The following is a 14,896-nucleotide window of genomic DNA, read 5'->3' as shown; positions in this document are numbered from 1 at the left end:
TGGTCAAAGTCCAACGACGGGACACAACAGAGCGAACTTTGACTTCTGTGGCGACCCTGGAGGAAATAATTTTTACGCCCAACTACGAATTTGATTTTACGATTGAGCGCAATTGAGCGATCGTTTGTTTTATATCAAATGCTGAAATGGATATAATTTGTTGTAAAAATCATAGCATTGCTCGTTTAGTAAACTAACAAATGTTAATTTTTTCATGAGATTCACCTATTTAAGGGGGTATTCTAGTGTAGAAATTTGAAAAAATCGATTTTTTTTTTTTTATATTTTCAAAGCTTAACCTTTTAAGAATGTGTCCTTGAAAGGACAAGTCAAAATTTCAATTATTTTCAGAGATATAGCTATTTTAGTGACACGTCTTCAATACTGGCTCGGCTGGAACGAATACTTTAAACGCGTTTTTCTCAAAACTACATTTTTCAAAACGGTTGACATGATTTCTCAAGTTGTATTGAACCGATTTACTTGAAATTTGGTGAGAATCTTCTCAATACATGTCTCTATCGCACGAACCATTATTATAACGAAATAATAATTTTTACTATTTTTAAAAAATTCAGAAACGTCCAAAAAAGTCAAAAAAAACGTATTATTTTTTTCGGACAGCCGTAATTTGGCAAAAAAAAATTTTTTTTCGACTTTTTTTTGGTTAGTACGATAGCTGCATTTATGTAGATTAATAATCTTATTTTTTTTTTTTTTTCTGATGACCACAAGGGTAGAAATCGTGGCGACGAGGATACTGCCTTTTGTTTTCCCCTTCCACTTCAAGGACGCATAATTCCATGAAAATTTATTTTTTTGTTTTTAAATTCATTTTGTGTGCTCTTAATATATAAATAAATAAATTATAAAAAAATGGATAGTAAAAATATCAATAGCTTTTATTTTATTCACCGTCAAAAAATGCTCGAAATTCGGGCCTCTAGACTAGAATACCCCCTTAATCGGCATGAGATGAGTTCATAAATATACGACGATTCTCTAAATGCATCTAGATAGTACTTACGATCAGAAGATGAGACCTTTAGTCTCTAGACGTAGACTCGAGGTCAAATTCTGCTAGATACTTGACCTGTCCGCAATAAGTTTTCCTTGTGAGAGAGATGAAACATCTGACGGTTGTTCAAAAATAATATTTCATACTTTCTTATGCATATTTGTAATATTATCGATCTAAATCGCATTCTAAAATTGTCGATCATTACAATTTTTTGTGAAAATGCACACTCTTTATGAGACTTTATGGAGTTTATGAAAAGTTGTACTTTCCAGTTAGATTCTTAGAATACGTGAAAAAAAAATGGGTATTTGGATCCGAAATTATAATTATTTTTCACAGAAAATTGAAGATTTGCATAATTTTTTGTAGAAACTGGTAGTTTTTTTAATAAAATTCCACAAGTTTCTACGAAACTAAATTTACTTTGTTTTTTATGGGAAATTATAATTAACTTTTTTTGTAAATCGTAGATTTTTACAACTTTTCGTAGAAATTCGTAGTTTTCTATGCAAATACTATAATTTTCGACGATTTTTCACAACCTTGTACACTTTTTGACCATTCCCTACGATTTTTTACGACTATTTTCTACAGTGTTCGATGAACTGCCTTTTATCGTAGTTTGGCGTAGAAATCATTTTCACCAAGGGAATGCATAAATGCATTATGGTTGCTGAATGAACTGCATGTCTTCGGTTATTCATTTACAGATTAAAATGTTTTGTTAACTTAGTACGTTTCATTTTCTTCAACGTTAACCATGATGCACCTACGACGTTTCCGCGATCAAGAGTTAAAGGGACGATTAATTAAATCTCGCTACGCAAAAAACCGCGCTCTGATACCGCTCGATGGCGGCGGCAGGCGGCGGCGGCAGGCGGCGGCGGGTTGGGAGGTGCGAGGTGCAGCACATGCCAACACCAATAACAGCCTTGAATACGCTACTTATTGGTGTTGTCTATATGCCAATATGAGTGTTTTGCGCTTTCGCGCTCGCCGCGCGATCGTCAGCTCATTGAGTGAGCGGACAGTGTCCGAGACTCGAACCAGACTCGAGCCATTCAAGACAAAATTTCAGTGTCTATTCGTCCGCGACAGTTGCCAAAAGAGTAGTTAGGCATATTATTCAAGGGCGATTAAATCGAGCTTACTGTGTCATCATCATACCGGATACGATATTCACAGCAACGCGAAGGTCTGCTATAGAACGCTACAGAATACGTATATTTGACAGTGATCTAACTTCATGTGACCGTCAACTTGGAGTGTTTCAAAGTTCAACGTGTATCTTTCCGATAATCGTTGAGCACAAGGTAAAACGGAACATCGTGATTTACGTATTTCATGACATTGCGAAAACATGTCACTCAAGTTATCTACGTAATGCATTTTTCAATCATGTTTTAGTTTTCAACAACGGGGTGCGTTACGTGATGACACGCGTTTGGGATATGCAAAGTTGACGTAACTTTGCGACGCTTCAAGCGTGTTTGTAAGTTATAGGATACTCGACGAGTAATAAACCTACATAGGTCATGTATATTTTTTAAATTCTGACAAGCAATCAATATAACAGAATAGTAATTATCTTGGTCTGCAGTTGAATGGAACTTATTACATACTTGTGCAATTTCATGATCACTTAAACGATATTCATATGTTTTTGTAACATGCACGTACTTACATGTATATTACCTATGGCACTTTATTTCAAACTGTGAAGGAAAAAAGAATCTGAGTTATTATATGTATATGAGTTATACAGTCGAAGTCAAACATATAATCGCTTGATAGTCTTTAAAGATTACCTATCAGTAATTGAGGTCCTGCCATGAAATTATTTGACACATAATTCGAAAAGATTTGTTTCAGAGTCTAAATATTAAAGATGAGGGTCATATTGTTAAAATTCCGTGAGATCACTACCAAATATCCGATTATCCGTGGAATGGCATCATACACGGTAATATGGCCAGCAGCGAGTTTGCTTCAACAAAAGTTCATTAGTAATCAAGAATTGAACTACATGCAAGCACTGAGATTCAGCTTGTATGGCGGATTCTTTGTTGCACCGACCCTTTTTTGTTGGATCAAATTTGCCTCGTATATCTGGCCGAAGAATGACCTAAAGTCTGGAATTGTGAAGGTAAAATTCATAGCATAATTGTCAGTTTGTTCATACTTGAAACAGAAATTATCTTATTCATATAAAGTAATGGTGAAATTTATAAATTTGAAAAACTTGGGTTTGTTGAATATTTGGTACACAGTTAAGAAATTATTCATTATGGAAAAAAAATTTTGAAATAAATTTTGCGTTTCCAGTACGATTTTTATTAAACAATAGCAAGGTAAAGTCAAGAATTTAAAATTGTATTTTGTATGGTCACTGTTTAACTACATCATCCACCAATCATCATGCACTTATCCTAATACCCACTTAGTGCATTTATAATTGTGGTTGGCAAATGCAGCTAAGTAAATTCATGGGAATTCCAAAACCATTGAACATTGGGAAGTTATTCCATCTCAATTAATAATGTGATTGAAAAACTGGCGTATACAGAGATCGACCGCAGTACCCGGATTACGAAGTATAATCAATTCCTAGTCATCGCTGCTCATCATATGTCAATACTAACTAACTAAAATATCTTTTTTACTCTTTGAACTAAGGTAGATGTACCACTTTTGACTACCATCGTACCAAATGTGGCCTGACTGTCAATAGTACCATTTGTATAGTACCATATCCATACTATATAAAAAAAAATGCCTTGCCATAAACGGCATAAATGTCTTTAGATGACTTTGAGAGCTAAAATTTTGATTTTAAAACAATTGAATAGTCAAAAACTACACTGACATTTACTGCCCAAAATGTTCTTTTGATTGAATCAATAACTGAATAGATTTTTAGTACTAGAAATAATTGAACCGCTTTACACCACCAGAAATGGTTTACATGCTACGAACGTTACCTCTGCCCTATGCCTTATCATGACCATGATTGACTGTTTAGGTAAATTTCACTTTGAAAATTTTATGGTGTTTTGAACAGGCTCTTGTGGAACAAGTTTCTTATGGTCCAGCTGCTATGTGCTGTTTCTTCTTTGGTATTAACCTACTAGAATTCAAGCCTATTTCGGAATGTATAGAAGAGGTCAAACAGAAGTTTTGGCCCACGTGGAAGGTAAAATTTATTACTATTATATCTATTCCAGAATTTCATTGAGATCTTATTTTTAATTTCTGTTTTATTTTTCTTATTATCGTAAACGATTATCTCTTTCAGACTGGAATATGTGTATGGCCCATACTTCAAACCATCAATTTTACGCTCATCCCAGAAAGAAATCGTGTAGTCTATGTAAGTGTTTGCAGTTTAATGTGGACATCATTTCTTGCCTACATGAAGTCTTTGGAAAAAAGTCAACTTACAAATAATAATAAATTAGAAATCGATCCTATTGAAACAAAGCAGCATGATCAACAGTCACAGGATAAGACCAAGACTGCTTTCATGCCTCATTAACATTCAAATTACTTAGGAATAAAAAAATTAATTTCTTTAGACGTTGGCATGCATGTTTATACTTCCTGCAGCATTTTATAGAAATTTCGAAGAACAGTTTTGTCACGAATCAGTAAGGTCTTTTAAACTATTAGTCTGATCACTAAAAATACTCTGTACTCTGTGACATCATAGATTTCATATCGCTATACAAATGACTGTGCCTATAATTGGATGAAACTTCAATTGCGACATTTGATACATGTATCTTTCCTTTTTTTTTTTGGACACAACACAGTTAGGCATACAATATTTGCATAGTATTAGATTCATAACTTTACAGGTACTAGAAATAGCCCAAATTAAGTATAGAAACAGTAATGCGTGTTATCTGAACTGTTGATACACTTGTTAGCATCGATACTTGTCATGTATGAAAATAGCGAAAGCATGAGACTCATTTGTATAAAATATAACTATCTACTAGTTTAATTTCGGATTAGTACTACAAGTTCTGTAGACGTCTGATGAAATTTCTTTATCACTAACTAGGTATTTAAATTGAATTATTTCTTTTAAGTAAAAATACTGCTGATAATCGAAGATTAGTCTTATATGAATCTCAACACAAAACATGTACATATTTCGCCGAAATTGTTGACGATTGTTAATTTATTATATAAGTTGAGTGGAAATAATATAAAGTTTGAAAATTCCTGTTACATGCGGCTTTTGTTCTGGAATTATTCTTTGAATCCCAGAATGTTTTTGTAACAGAAATCCGAACAATACGAAATAGCATTTATAAGAATAAGTAGTAAGGTGTTGAAGATGTACAGAAGTCAAGAAGTAATAAGGAGATGAAACTCCGGCAAACAAAGTCTGGCCAGATTTCAGCGCACGGTTCCTTAGTACAACGTTTTGCCGCATTTAGCGCTGTCGATGTTCGATCCATGGAGACTAGAGGTAAGGAGGCCGAACGCATATGGCGGAATCGTCGAAAAGTGGTTCGTGAAAGCTATGAAAGATCTTGTAGTTCGGGATGTATTCGCAAGCGATACCAGCGCCTGGTTACGAATAAGATACATACGTGAGGATCGACGATTCAAAATCACTGCGCTGACGAAGCCCGCAGTGGTAGCGTTACCCGGCGGTTACAGTCCGCGGATCGTTCATCACTTTCACCGACCATTTGGCTAGCATTACGTTCGGACTCCTTACCTCTAGTCTCCATGCAAATGTCTATGAATAACTGATAGCGCCTTGTAATGGCCAGTAGTGGTGTGACGTCGGAACAGTACCTGGTGGAAATTTCCAGATGTTAGACACCGGAATCATTCACACAGCTACAGTTAGACTCACATCAGTAGTTTGGGTCACCAATTACCGATAAAATATTGAAATACACCGGACAACGGGCATTCTGTCGCTCTAATCGAACGAACCGAGGAAGGAATAATTATTGGATAAAAGATTTAATTAATTGGCTTACCTCTTCACAATACTCTGGATATGATGACTTGCAGCGTAGATTGGTGAGAGGATTTAACGGAATAACTGATTCTAATATATTTGGATACTTTGATTAGCTTGGATTTATTTTATAAGTTCAATATTTCAAGTCACAAAAACGGAGTTACACAGTGTAAGATCTTAAATTGATATGACAAAATGGAGCTGAAAGCTCGCTGGACTTTTGGGCAGAGTAACGTTGTATGAAAAGTTTAAATGCAAAAGGCAAAAGGATTTTACCGCGAGACTATATCGGAACAAGATGACGAATCTGGTGGTAGAAACCAAGAGGACGATCCGATGGTCGGTCGCCGTTTTTATAGGTGTCGATCGTTGCGCAGAACGATCCCCTTCTTTAGATTTTGTCAACTTTTGCGCACCTCCCCCTTTTTCTAGGTTTTATAATTAGGGCACGACATCTTCGCCGCATGCACGCCTGTGATCTTAGTTCTTTAGCTATTACTATATTGCAAGCTTTTACATATGGTATAACGCTGCGCTGGTGCGGTGGTGTAGGTGCGGGGTCGTTGTTCTGTAATTTTCCATTCTGCGCGGGCTTTGTTGTTGGGGCGCAAGCCCCCCTTAGCCCCTCGGCTACCGTGCTTCTTCCCCCCTGTGGGGTGCTTTCAGCAGCTATTTCCTAATATGGTAATCGCAGTGCGTATGCGCTAGTGGTGACTCATGTTTTATGTTAGTGCCGTGTGCATTTTCGGGGTCACGATGCGCTTAATTCTAGTTCCTGTTTACTTCTTAATATTCTTACTATTCTGTTCCTTACAAAGTCTATATGTCATATTGGTTACTCGTCGTCTGTTAGTTTTATAGCGTGTATCTATACATATAAAATTACACATGTATTATAATTGATTACTGTCGTTATTCACCTGGAGTACGATAGCGATTGTTCATGAGACATAGTTGCTATTTGCTTAACATTATTAGAATCGCGCTGCTGCGAATATTCTTAGGTGTTTGTGTTATAACTATCTTAACAGATTTAGGGTATTTAAAAATTTGATAATTCATAGTTTTAGAGCAGGTTTACATGTGTGCTTTCGTATATAATTCTCTTCTGTAATTATTAATTCTTATATTGATATAAATCGGCTTGGAAGCTTCTAGAACGTTTTTCTTATGTTTGTTGGTTGCCTGTTATTGGGCGTTGCCACGTATGCATCTTTGAGTTTATTGTGAGTTGATTTAGCTTCGATCGTTTCGTCGGTAAGTTTTCTAATGTGTTCTCTAGGTGAAGCTCTGGATGGCTCCACATTGGAGATCTGCATTGCCTTCAAAACGTTGCGCGTGTTGCCTACAATACGGCGTTACGGAGGAAGGTATAGTTCATGCTGGATAATTAGTATTCGCGGTTTTGAAGGTTTTGCACTCTCTGGTTTTATGGATTATTGCAGCAGTGCTATCTTTACATTATATTGGTTATACATTCATCTATGGTTTTACAGTCTTCTATACTCCAGGCTATATGGTATAGCATAGGTTGCTTATAGTATAGCTCTCAGCTCCGAATGCACAAATGGCATTGTCGGTTGCTATATAATAATTGGATATAATCGTGTTAGTTAATTATGGTGTTAATATGATAGTGATATATAATAACGTATAATAATATTATAGCTCTTTGTAGTGCGAAGATCTCGTAACATGGTTTTTAAGCTTTGGTTAGTGAATGTCATAGTTATTTCCATTTAGGGATATTCCAAATAGTTGGACAGTTGTTTTAATTCCTTATGGTTACAAGGTTCTCGTACTTCGAGTTTGGTTAGTTGATAAAAGTAACATGCAGTAGTAATAGTCGATAAAACATACGAACGTTCCGATCGGATGTTACAGTGGCAAAAAATATTTGGACAATAACGCGGCTACCCCCACCACTCAAATTTCAGTTCGTTTTAAGACCTGTATGTAAGACCGTGGTCACAACCAGCCCCCTGACACTCACCACTGTTCGTATACTAAAAAATTGTACGCGTCTTGTCCCCATTTTTTAGTTACTCTACGTGGCGCTAGTAGACTTCTGACACGCTCGCTGCCCTCGCTGACCGCGCGCAAGCTCGTCAGGTAACTACTAGCGCCACTAGTGGTGAAAATTAGCGGCAGAATCGAGGGACATTTTGCGAACCATTTTTAGCAGCGTGTGTCAGGGGGCTGGTCACAGCAATAACAGCACGATGAGCACAATAATTTAAGGGAAGGCCGAGGTTATGTTGACCTGCCTTGCTCCTCGCCACGGTGTAAGAATAAGAGGTGGTCCGACTGCCCCATACTCCCTGTGTTATTATGTCTTAGTACGGCGGAAACCCACCAGGGACCTCAGGCGTCGGTGAGGATGAGGTAAACAATAATGGCGGCGATCTAGCAGACAGTATTCACGAAAGTTTGACGTTCGCATACGGAAAATTAAATTTGCTGTTGAAGATTGCATAGGATGAATGTACAATATGTACATGACTGTAGCTACAATATATTAATGAAAATGTAATGCATGATGAATCGAAAGACCAAAGATTAAATAAAATTCCATCAGTACGCTTTCATGATAAAAAGAAAACGGTAATGACACTGAATCAATCATGCAAAGGATGCACAATAATAAATGTGTGGTGTAATAATATAGTAATTACGCATTATATTTAATATTATTATTATTACATTAAAATATTTCAAAAATTTTACGTGGCCTTTTATACGTAGAGTATGGTTTGGCTTGTTTCTTTTTTACCTTACTAGTCTTTACCATTTCCCGACTTTTTGTTTTAGTTGATTGACGCATCCTCATGACTGTATAGTACTGTAGACACTATGCAATGACATCTTCCTTATGCAAATCACATGGAAACGAGAACTTACAATCTATTAGAGAATCATCAACTGTCACCTGTTACAAATTAGGTACGCCATATTGAAATGATTTTCGCTTATAAAATAATTGAATTTAAGATCGACTCTAAATTCTTTCACAGCACTGGATCACTTTTGAAATACAATAGGATCCTTGGTAGCATGAAACAAGGAGATTATTTGGTCAGCTTCTAGACATCCGCTCCGACAATCGGGCAAACAACAATTCACCATTTTTTTATCTTTTGAGTAAATGACAGAGACTCAATCGTCGGTCCCGGATTGCCTCTCAACTTTCGTGAATACTGTGTGGTTAAATCGCCGCCATTATTGTTTACCTCATCCGCACCATAGACTTATAAAGATAGACTGAGCTCTCTTATGAGTCGCTTGAAGCAAACATTTAAAGGACATAAATATGCTGGGAGTACTCCTTTCTCTTTCTGACGATATTTGTGGTGGGGATCGAGGCGGTAGAGGAGAATGAGGCGAAATTATGCACCTATATCTATAGCTGTTCCACTTCCACTGCGCCCTTGTCTCCCAGTATGAAGCCGATTGAAAAAGAGAGAGCAGTACTTCCGACATATCTCTGTCCTTTATAATCATGCTTCAGTACCTCTTATAGGAGCGCTCAGTCTATCTTTATAAGTCTATGGCAAGACCGTGGATCTGCCTCTTAGAGCATATACTGGGTACGTTCCACTAAACGCCCGCAACGATTGTAACACCCTCTGTATCGTTCCACCTATGGCTCGTGGTCGTCGCGAGCGATCGTTCGACGTCATAGATGACGTCACTGTTCGCGACCACATCGCGCCCACATCGCCCACAAAATATTGGTGGGTCAGAGTGGGCTCTCACCAAAACGTGGCGGGAATTCGAAAAAAACAACAACGGCGACGAGACAAATAACTTTGTATAATCCTGAAACTGACATTGCAGTGGAAGTGAAAGTGTTAGTGGAGGATGCGAGGCGTGCCGAAAATGGTTAGTGGCCCCTTAATTTTGAAGATAAAAGATAATTTTCAATCGAATAACTTTGGTTTGGGAAAAAATTGCGTTTTTCTTATCCTAAACTCAAATAGAACTTTTTGTTGTGTGCGTCATTCTATTTGTTGAAAAAAATAGAACTCATCATATTTTCTAAATATCAATATAAATAATTATTTGAGATATTGTTTCATTCAATTCCAATTATTTCTTGCGATAGATGTGTTCATGAACAGTCATGTATTTTCATCGTTTCTAATATATTTTCTAACGAACTGAGTTTTTTTATCCCACATTTACACTTTGCAACGGCACTAATGAATAGTGCATTACAAGAAAAGGCCGCAACGGTTGTGGAATTGCAGCAGGAAGATGCTGAAAATACTGATAGTGGTCATTATCTCTCATTCGTTTCATCAAAAACGCAACTATAAATTCACGCGAATCCATGCGAACTATTTACGCACAACCCCCACAGCTGCGCGTTTCCACTATGCCGCCATATTGTGAGCACACAGCGCTCAAATATGCGTTCCACCTATAACATTTGCCTACAACGCCCGCGGCGTTTTCACGTTAGTGGAACGACAATTTCAGCGGTCGTGGTCGATGGCGTTGCGGGCGTTTAGTGGAACGTACCCACTGTATATGCTCTAAGGGTGCTATTTCATGAGCAGTAAAAGCAGCAGCAGCAGTTTTCCCTATCACTTCCGGTGCAAATTTCTGCCGCTCGCAGTTTAGTTTCTCGAGCGACAAGCCACAAGATCACGGGAGCTTTCCAGCAAGGAGACACAGCGTGACACTGTGTTACACGATCGAACACTGTGCCTTGGCGCTTGTTGGAACGCTTTGAGGTTTTTAATTCAGTCATTAGCGTCCGCTCATTTATTATACGAAAAATATAGGAACACTGAGTGCTCCAGGAAAAAAAAAACATTTGTGAAACGCGTGTAGATTATCATTGCATTTACTAAATAAATATAAACAATACCATGCGTCGAAAATAAAATCTCTAACTAAAAAATTGGCAGCAATGAATCCGACACAGTGTCCAACCCACTGATATACCACGATTGTGGGCCACCTTCGGTGCATGGCCGCCTGGTGTCAGGTCGGAAATGGGCCACCTTCGGTGCGTGGCCGCCTAGGTGTCACGTCGACGCTCCAACTTAGCTGGTATCACGAAAAGCCGAGCGTTGGAGATCTCCCTACTCATCTCTGGTTCGATTGTGTCGTTCTGTGTCGTTGTTGGAAAGCACCATGTACGACACAGTGTCGCCCTGTGTCGCTCTGTGTCGTTGCTGGAAAGCTCCCCACAAGAAGCCACGACCTATTTTGGCCGTGTTCGTAAATTGATTGACAGTACTGAAAATTCCCTAGGACTGAGTCAGAGCTATTCACGAACTTGGAAGCGCAAAAGAGATGAAAGATTGCTGACAATACTGTCAGTCAATTTTCGAACACGGTCTTTATGAGCAGCGCTGCTGCTGCGTAAAGTTACCAGACTGATGCTAGTGAAAACTAGTAAGTTACTAAACCACTGCTGCCTTTTACTGCTCATGAAATAGCACCCAAGATCTGCCTCTGTCCTAGGGAGTTTATAGCGCTGCCAGCTAATTTTGGAACGCACTCTGCATAAGTACACAATATTTAATATGGCGAACAACGACAAAGGACGCAGAAAGTGGGGAAAAATTTCACAAGGTAATTTAAACAACATTTACAAAAAAATGCATGATGTATCGTTGTGCCGTTGTATATAATATAAAATTATTTGTAGTTCAAGATCACTAAAAGTAGCTAATATTTTGATGTAGCGACAGAATGATTAACGTGAATATTCATCGTTGTTAATCTAAAGCTAACCTAACAAAACAAGCTAACCTAAAATTTTGCTGTGAGAACTGCTAGTTTCAAGGATTGTTTCCCAAAATACGTGGCCTTCGTTGATAAAAAATAGTTCTTCCAGGGAGTTTATACAAATATCGATCACAATTTTGATTTTCTTTCTCGTATCCGATTCATTACATAACTGTTTTCTGACTGTCGTGTATGTAGTATTGTCGCTGTAAGTACATGTCAACACGGATAATATCGTAGTTTTCTTATTCTATGTATCAACAATTGGATTCATCAAAATAGTTATTGCTCATGGTTATTTCTGATCGCACATACAGGATCTCAGCCGAGCTTCAACTTGACGAATAAGTTATCTCACGTCAAACTCTTTGTCTTGAACTCAAATTATTTCATCAAAAAATTACATTTGAATGTAAATGTGTTTATGTCAATATTGTTTTTGCATTTATTTTTCTATGTAGACCAATTTCTTATCATAACGTTTTGTGTATATATCACATATCCTGCATCATATTCGATGTACTTGAGGTGAACCTTTCACTTTCCATTCACAGATTGCACGAGCTTGATAATTGCTCTTAGTCGATGGAACTTGATGCCAAATATTTGTAACACTCAAAGCTGTGCTGAGTGATGCATTTCTTTATATAGGTGTGTTTGCACCTTACTTTACTCTCTTCTAAATTTTTTACATTTCTCCCGTCAGTTTTATATTTTACATTTACTTATTTTTCATTGCTTACTTCACTGCATTCTTCATTTTTCGAGATTTGGAATTTTTAAAATCTCTTGATTTTAGTTTTTCGAAACTGTTAATAATTGCACGTTAAGCGTTACTGCTAGTATCAGGACATACATCAGCAACCTAATACTAATTATATATTCTGAAGCTGTTGGTGCTTGGTGGAACAAAGTTAGCTGATTGAAGTTTTATTTGTCATTATATTGGTATGTTGGTGAGGAGTTGGTACTATTTTAAGAATACAGTTTCATTTCTGTGCTTTTTTCTGCTCGTTACACGCTTGTGTTACCTTTTGTCATCCTAAAAAAATAAACCTCTATCTTATTGACCTCAGCATAATGTCTATGGCATTGTCAAAAAAGAGAAAGAAAAAAAAAGGAGGAAAAAGACTTAGTCTTTAACGAATCAGTTCATATTTTCATAGAGACAAATTATTTTTTCATATTTTTCACATATATAACCAGGTAAAAGTGCTTTTTATTTTAGATCACAAATGGTGAATAACCTCATTCAAGAAATAAGGTTATACATAGGAAATATGTGTGCAAATAATTTTTAAAACACTAAATAATCGTAAAAATATTACTGAAATGACAAAAAAAAAAAAAGTGAAGTATCTCTACTATAAATGGTCTAGTTTAAAATTTGTTGTACACTTTTTCATAAGCCTAACTGTTTACTGTAAATTGGCCCTGAGAATAGCAAAGTATTAGTTATTTTATATCACTTTGTGAAGAATTGACATAGATACCACTTAATTTAATCAGGTTATTAATGGAAATGCCTAAGATTTTGTCGATTGCTTACTATCCATAGTGGTCAGTATCTCAAATGGCTTAATGCGTGTGTAATCAATATGTAGTAGTAGTAGGTCAAGGTCATGAATCTCTCATTTTCAGAAAATATGGCGGATTCTAAATTGGGAAAGAATAGATCAACATTGGAAATGCGTGGCGGTGCAAGCCGGGCTCCTCCTCAGCCCTTATATAGGCCAGGATGCGGCCCATTACGTAAATCAGGATCAAGCTCGGAAAATTTTGACAGTGAGAACAACCCACAGGAAAAGCCCAAGTCATCTTTCTTTCAAGGCCGTGAGAAGCAACACCAGTTCAATAGTCCTTTTCTAGCGCAGGACAACCCACTTTCATCTCGAATTGAAAGTAATTCTGATAAATTGACTGATGTACGACTGAACTTCAGAAACAACAGCAACGAACAGATTCACGCATCATCTAGGAATAATCAGGTTGGGGGTGATCCAAGAAAGAAGAATAAAAAACCAGAACAACCTCTTTATGTGCCAAAAAAGGTTAAGGAGTCATTGGCTGGGCGCGAAGTGGCTGATAGGTAAAAGATTTGAACATGATAATTACAGCTACATCTCTAACAAAATAAAAAAAAATTCTGCCACCAGATCGCTTCGTTTGTACTTTGTTGAGTGAAATTAAACACAACCTGAGCGTCAAAGAAACTGGGTCAATATTTATTGATGGAATATTCAAGACAAAATCTGCTCAACGTTTCTCAGAATTCATTCAAAACTTTCACAATTGAGATTGTTATAGCTACTTGGAAATGGTGACTTCTTTGTTCAAAATGATTACATTATTTTTGGAAAATAGGTACACGGGTGATATTGTATCCACGTTCATGTGTAAATGTAGTCTCTATTGCTCTGGGGTTTTCCACATGTTTTGTATATCTTCTTCAGTATTTTCCTATTACTCATATTCATCACCTGTTTTGCAATAACAACCAAAAATGAAACATATAAAAATCAGAACAACTAGCAGAATATTTCAGAAAATAACTATTTTCATGATTATCTATAAGCTTCTACTTGCTTTTTTATATTAAAAATTAATGTTTAAACTTTTCTGAATTCCCAATTCTAATCATTACAAATTTTATTATTCCTGAAGTTACGATCTGTTACTTGAATATATTTTCCTCATATGTTTTACACTGTATTGCTTTATTATTGTCATATTTGAAACATATTGTATAGGTTTTTAAAAATGGTTACAGATCTCCAGTGCTTGGTGGATGGGACAGAGAACGAGAGAGGGAAAGAGAAAACAGCAGAGATTGGGATACCCATTCCAATCACAGCCATCGAAATGAGAATCATCGCAATCGTGCGGGAGCTCATGGTAGTGGTGGAAATAATCGTAGTGGAGGCAGGGAAGAGCATGGAAAACGTGGTGGAGGAAGTCGGCGTAACCGGAATCCGAGTGACTGTGAAGAACGTTGGAGACCAGACTCGCCATCTTCAGGGAGAGGTTATGGAAATAAAAGGGACAATCATCGAGAGATTAGACAAGTTAGTTGAGAAGCTGAGCTGTAGAAAATGTTTAGAGTTTGCATAAGGTAATGTGATGTCAAATAACTAACAGCG

The 14,896-nt window shown here is 37.0% G+C and overlaps 2 protein-coding genes across 6 annotated transcripts in view; both read left to right on the top strand.

Annotated features, from left to right (window-relative positions):
- Positions 1–1,992: 1,992 nt before the first annotated feature.
- Positions 1,993–5,257, top strand: LOC124304546 (mpv17-like protein). 2 transcript variants are annotated; one of them, XM_046762922.1, is made up of 5 exons: positions 1,993–2,334; positions 2,429–2,513; positions 2,883–3,167; positions 4,083–4,214; positions 4,317–5,257. In XM_046762922.1, the coding sequence occupies exons 3-5, from the start codon at positions 2,910–2,912 to the stop codon at positions 4,554–4,556; spliced, it is 630 nt and encodes a 209-aa protein (XP_046618878.1). In that variant the 5' UTR covers positions 1,993–2,334; positions 2,429–2,513; positions 2,883–2,909; the 3' UTR covers positions 4,557–5,257. The 2 variants fall into 2 exon arrangements, with proteins under 2 accessions (XP_046618878.1, XP_046618877.1); XM_046762921.1 differs by having other exon boundaries at positions 1,994–2,334; positions 2,894–3,167.
- Positions 5,258–11,551: 6,294 nt separating this feature from the next.
- LOC124304540 (telomerase-binding protein EST1A-like) overlaps positions 11,552–14,896 on the top strand; it is a 255,119-nt gene continuing 251,774 nt past the window's right edge. For all 4 annotated transcript variants that reach the window (XM_046762915.1, XM_046762916.1, XM_046762914.1 and 1 more), the window contains exons 1-3: positions 11,552–11,600; positions 13,398–13,845; positions 14,527–14,821. In XM_046762915.1, the coding sequence (XP_046618871.1) occupies positions 11,552–11,600; positions 13,398–13,845; positions 14,527–14,821 (792 nt within the window). The remainder of the gene's footprint in view (positions 11,601–13,397; positions 13,846–14,526; positions 14,822–14,896) is intronic.

Source organism: Neodiprion virginianus, chromosome 5, assembly GCF_021901495.1.
Source record: "Neodiprion virginianus isolate iyNeoVirg1 chromosome 5, iyNeoVirg1.1, whole genome shotgun sequence".
Lineage (NCBI taxonomy): Eukaryota > Metazoa > Arthropoda > Insecta > Hymenoptera > Diprionidae > Neodiprion > Neodiprion virginianus.
This window is presented reverse-complemented; position numbering and strand designations above follow the sequence as displayed.

Coding starts and splice junctions, on each gene's coding strand:
- LOC124304546 (XM_046762922.1), top strand. CDS start 2,910: ATGAGGGTCATATTGTTAAAATTCCGTGAGATCACTACCAAATATCCG. Junction 3,168..4,082: donor TAAAGTCTGGAATTGTGAAG/GTAAAATTCATA, acceptor TGTTTTGAACAG/GCTCTTGTGGAACAAGTTTC. Junction 4,215..4,316: donor AGTTTTGGCCCACGTGGAAG/GTAAAATTTATT, acceptor TATCTCTTTCAG/ACTGGAATATGTGTATGGCC.